Source organism: Buceros rhinoceros, unplaced genomic scaffold (genome assembly GCF_000710305.1).
Source record: "Buceros rhinoceros silvestris isolate BGI_N320 unplaced genomic scaffold, ASM71030v1 scaffold19628, whole genome shotgun sequence".
NCBI lineage: Eukaryota > Metazoa > Chordata > Aves > Bucerotiformes > Bucerotidae > Buceros > Buceros rhinoceros.
Window position 1 is genome coordinate 1 of NW_010427652.1, and position 3521 is coordinate 3521.

The following is a 3521-nucleotide window of genomic DNA, read 5'->3' on the forward strand; positions in this document are numbered from 1 at the left end:
CGGGCGCTGCTGGTCCGGCTCCCTCTGGGTCTTCGCCGACCCCCGTCGCGCCCCCAGCGAGGGCTTCTGCACCGCCGGCGTGCAGACCGAGGCCGGCGTGGCCGACCTGTGCTGGGTGGCTGACAGGGGCATTCTGGTGGCCTCCGACTCCGGTAAGCAACGGGGATCCCCCCCGGGGCTCCCCAGCAGAGGTGGGTGCCCTCCCCAGCCCAGGTGCATGTCCCCCTACTTCCCTCCCAGGTGCTGTGGAGCTGTGGGAGCTGGATGAGAATGAAACCCTCATTGTCAGCAAGTTCTGTAAATACGAGCACGATGACATTGTGATGACGGTGGCTGTCCTGGCCGGCAATACCCAAGCTGTCAGCGGTGGCAGGGACTTCTGGTGAGTGTCCCCAGCCCGGCTGCCATGTGCCAGGGCCGGTGCTGGTGCTGACTGCTCACTTTCATCCACAGCGTGAAGATCTGGGACCTGCCTCAGCAAACGGTGCTGCACTCCTACAGAGGTGAGTGCCCATCACCCAGCTCCTCCTGGCCCCACGGTCGCTGCAGACTGAGCTTCCTCCTGCAGCATCACTGGTTATTTCCCGTCTGCTCGTGAAGGTGGTCTGCGAAGTTCCTGGCACAGCCTTGTTTCTTTATCAATTTCTCCCCACAAAATGAATGTTATAAGGCTCAGTTTGCTTTGCATCTCTAAGCATGTTTTAGATTGTTTCTTCTGTACTGAAATCTTTCTTCCACCTGTGTCTGATCGTGTGGTCTCCTAACCCGTATCTGTATGGAACAACAGCTCCTTGGAGGTGCTGAGCTCTGGAGATGTGCTATTGTCCTCTCTAGGTACAGCAGAGGCCACACTCTGAATCTCTCCCCCCAGCCTCTTTGTAAGTGACCTCTTGTCTGGAGGGGTCTCCTCAAGCTTATGCATGTCACAGGGACTCGACTGCAGTGGTTCTGGTTGGATTTGGCAACTCACCAGTGTGGTAGGAAGCAGCTGGTTACTGCTGAGTAGAAGTTGTGGGTTTCTGCAGAGGTCTGTGGGGATATGTGGGGCAGTTGGATACAATCTTTGAGGCTCTTTATCCTTTTGTGCTTTTGGTAGCTCACTCCGATTCAGTGACATGTGTGGCTTCCTGTCCTGGTAAGGACACTGTGTTCCTGTCCTGTGCCGAGGTAAAGCTCGCTCTCTGTCTAAATCTACCCCATAAAAATGAGACTTTAGTTATTTACAGTTAAATGCATTTACTGAGAATCCACCTGTTATGTTTCAAGCTGTGTACCCCTGTTATTTCAATGTTCCAGTCTGATTACCTGACAATCAGCTTAAGCTGATTTCTGCAGGTTAGTGTTAAAATGTGGGAGCCCCCGGCTCTGTCCTGGGGATGACTGAAGGGATTTGCTTGCTGATAATGGCAGCATCGTTTGAGCACAAGGGAAGGGTGGGGTGGTTTTGAGTGTGGGTTCTGCAGTGACTCTGAGTTTACCTACTCCCTGCCACGAAGAAATTGTCAAAACCTTCCTCTTCACTTTGGATTCACAGGACAGCAGAACTTTACTCTGGGACACCAGATGCCCCAAACCAGCTACTCGAATTGGTATGTTTCTGTGCACAGTCACTCTTGTGTCTGAGGCTTTGTTGGAAGAAATACGTTGTTCTATGCCTGACTTCTCTGTGTCCAACTGCAAATCCGGGCAGAAAAGCCTGTTAAAATCTAAGGAATTCCAGCGCTATCACACGAGTACAATAAGCTTTTAAACATTTGTCTTGGTGCAGTAACAGCACGAAATGAGTTATGCAGTGTAGGAATCTCTTTGGCCTGTCTCTCATCACGCTCATCCTGATTTATTTTCTCACAGTTTGCAGTGCCTGTAATTACCTCCCTACCTCAGTCATGTGGCATCCACAGAAAAGTGACATCTTTGCTTTGGGTAAGAAGTGATCTTATTCTTTTACTTTCAGCAGACAAATCAAGGTCTTTTTCACATGACAATTTTGCTGATAACTTTGTTCTCTCTTCCTCTCTTTAAGGTGATGAAAGTGGAACGGTTGCACTAGTAGACACAAGGAATCCTGATTCTGCTCTCAGCTCCACTGTGCATGTCCGCAGGATCACGGGGTTTGCGTTTTCTGCACATAGGTACATGTACACCTCAAAGCCTTGCTTGTTTTTAGAGTAAAACCTGTCAGGGTCCTAGTTCGGGTCTGTTTATCAGGAAGATCGATAGTGAAGAATAGAGTGAACCAAACAGCCTCTTTTGACCAGAGGTGTGTGAATGTTCGTGAGAACACTCATGGAGTACTACCGACCTCTCACCGAGGGGATTTTTCTCACAACAGTCACCTCTGCTTGCAGAAGGATTCCTTGTTTAATAGAATATTCTCTCGTAGTGTGCTGGCAACCTGCTAAACAATAATGAAACCACTTTTGTAACATTTGGTTAATTCACTGAAGCAGGGACAGGCTGGCTGAGAAGTGCCCTTTCCTCAAGTTTATCCCTAAGCAGTTTTTTTGTGTTTGATGGTTCTGACCATGGTCTCCTCTCTCCTCTAGCAGCAGTTTTCTTGTGTTTGATGGTTCTGACTGTGGTCTCCTCTCTCCTCTAGCTCACCCTTACTGGCTTCAATCAGTGAAGACTGTTCAGTAGCTGTTCTTGACACAGACCTCTCAGAGGTGTAAGTACCAGACAGAATGTGCTTACTACTGGGGCTGTCTTGTTGACTCCTCATTAATTATTTACCCATATGCTGGGTGGAAAATGAAAGTATTTTAAACGAGGGAGCATCATCCTCACAGACGAGCGGGTGGGAGTTGCGCAAACCCGTAAGCTCAGCGACCATGCTAGCAGCTAACGGAGCGTTCCCTTTTTCCAGGTTCAGGAGCCGTTCTCACCGAGACTTTGTAAAAGGCTTGGCCTGGTCCCCATCAGACGATGCTTTGCTCACTACGGTTGGCTGGGATCATCAGGTTTTACATCACACTGTCCCCATACCAACTGGCGAAGCTTCTGGAGTCAACTGCGTGAAGGAATAGTTGATAAACTCATGGTCCAGACTCCTCCCTGGCATAACTGATTGTGCTGAAGTCAGAGGTGTGTGTGAGCTGGAGCGGGTGCGGTCTGTTGTCTGCCTTGAAGCTTGTGACTAAGAAGATTCTTGTAGTAATTTTGAATTAGGTGTAAGTTAGTTACAAACCAAGCTTTACCCTCTCCTCAGGAGCTGGCTTCACCCCTGCTACGACTTCAGTGTTTTACCCAGAAAAAAATTGACTTCAGGCACAGAGGAGACATGGAGAGACAGGGAATTAGGTATAATAAAAAAAAATTTAAAAAATCAGAAAACCTGATTCCTTCCTCAGTTCTCCAAACTGTCCATGGAATTAATAGGATCATTTGGGAGGAGGTTAAAAGCACCACCTCTTGTTGGATGCAAGAGCTTCACTCTTGAGCAGAGCTCTTTGTGAGACTAGATGGTTCCATTGTTGTCCTTCACACAGCATGGGGTTGAGGGTGTTGGTGCTGGTGTGGAT

The 3521-nt window shown here is 48.8% G+C and overlaps 1 protein-coding gene across 1 annotated transcript; it reads left to right on the forward strand.

Annotated features, from left to right (window-relative positions):
- Positions 1 to 7: 7 nt before the first annotated feature.
- WDR77 (WD repeat domain 77) lies at positions 8 to 3273 on the forward strand (the record flags this gene model as incomplete). The annotated part of the gene is made up of 9 exons (XM_010142001.1): positions 8 to 152; positions 241 to 382; positions 454 to 503; positions 1097 to 1167; positions 1535 to 1589; positions 1852 to 1923; positions 2024 to 2132; positions 2600 to 2668; positions 2867 to 3273. Coding segments are annotated over 9 exons (873 nt in total), but the record flags the coding sequence as incomplete, so codon positions are not given.
- Between the last annotated feature and the right edge of the window lie 248 nt (positions 3274 to 3521).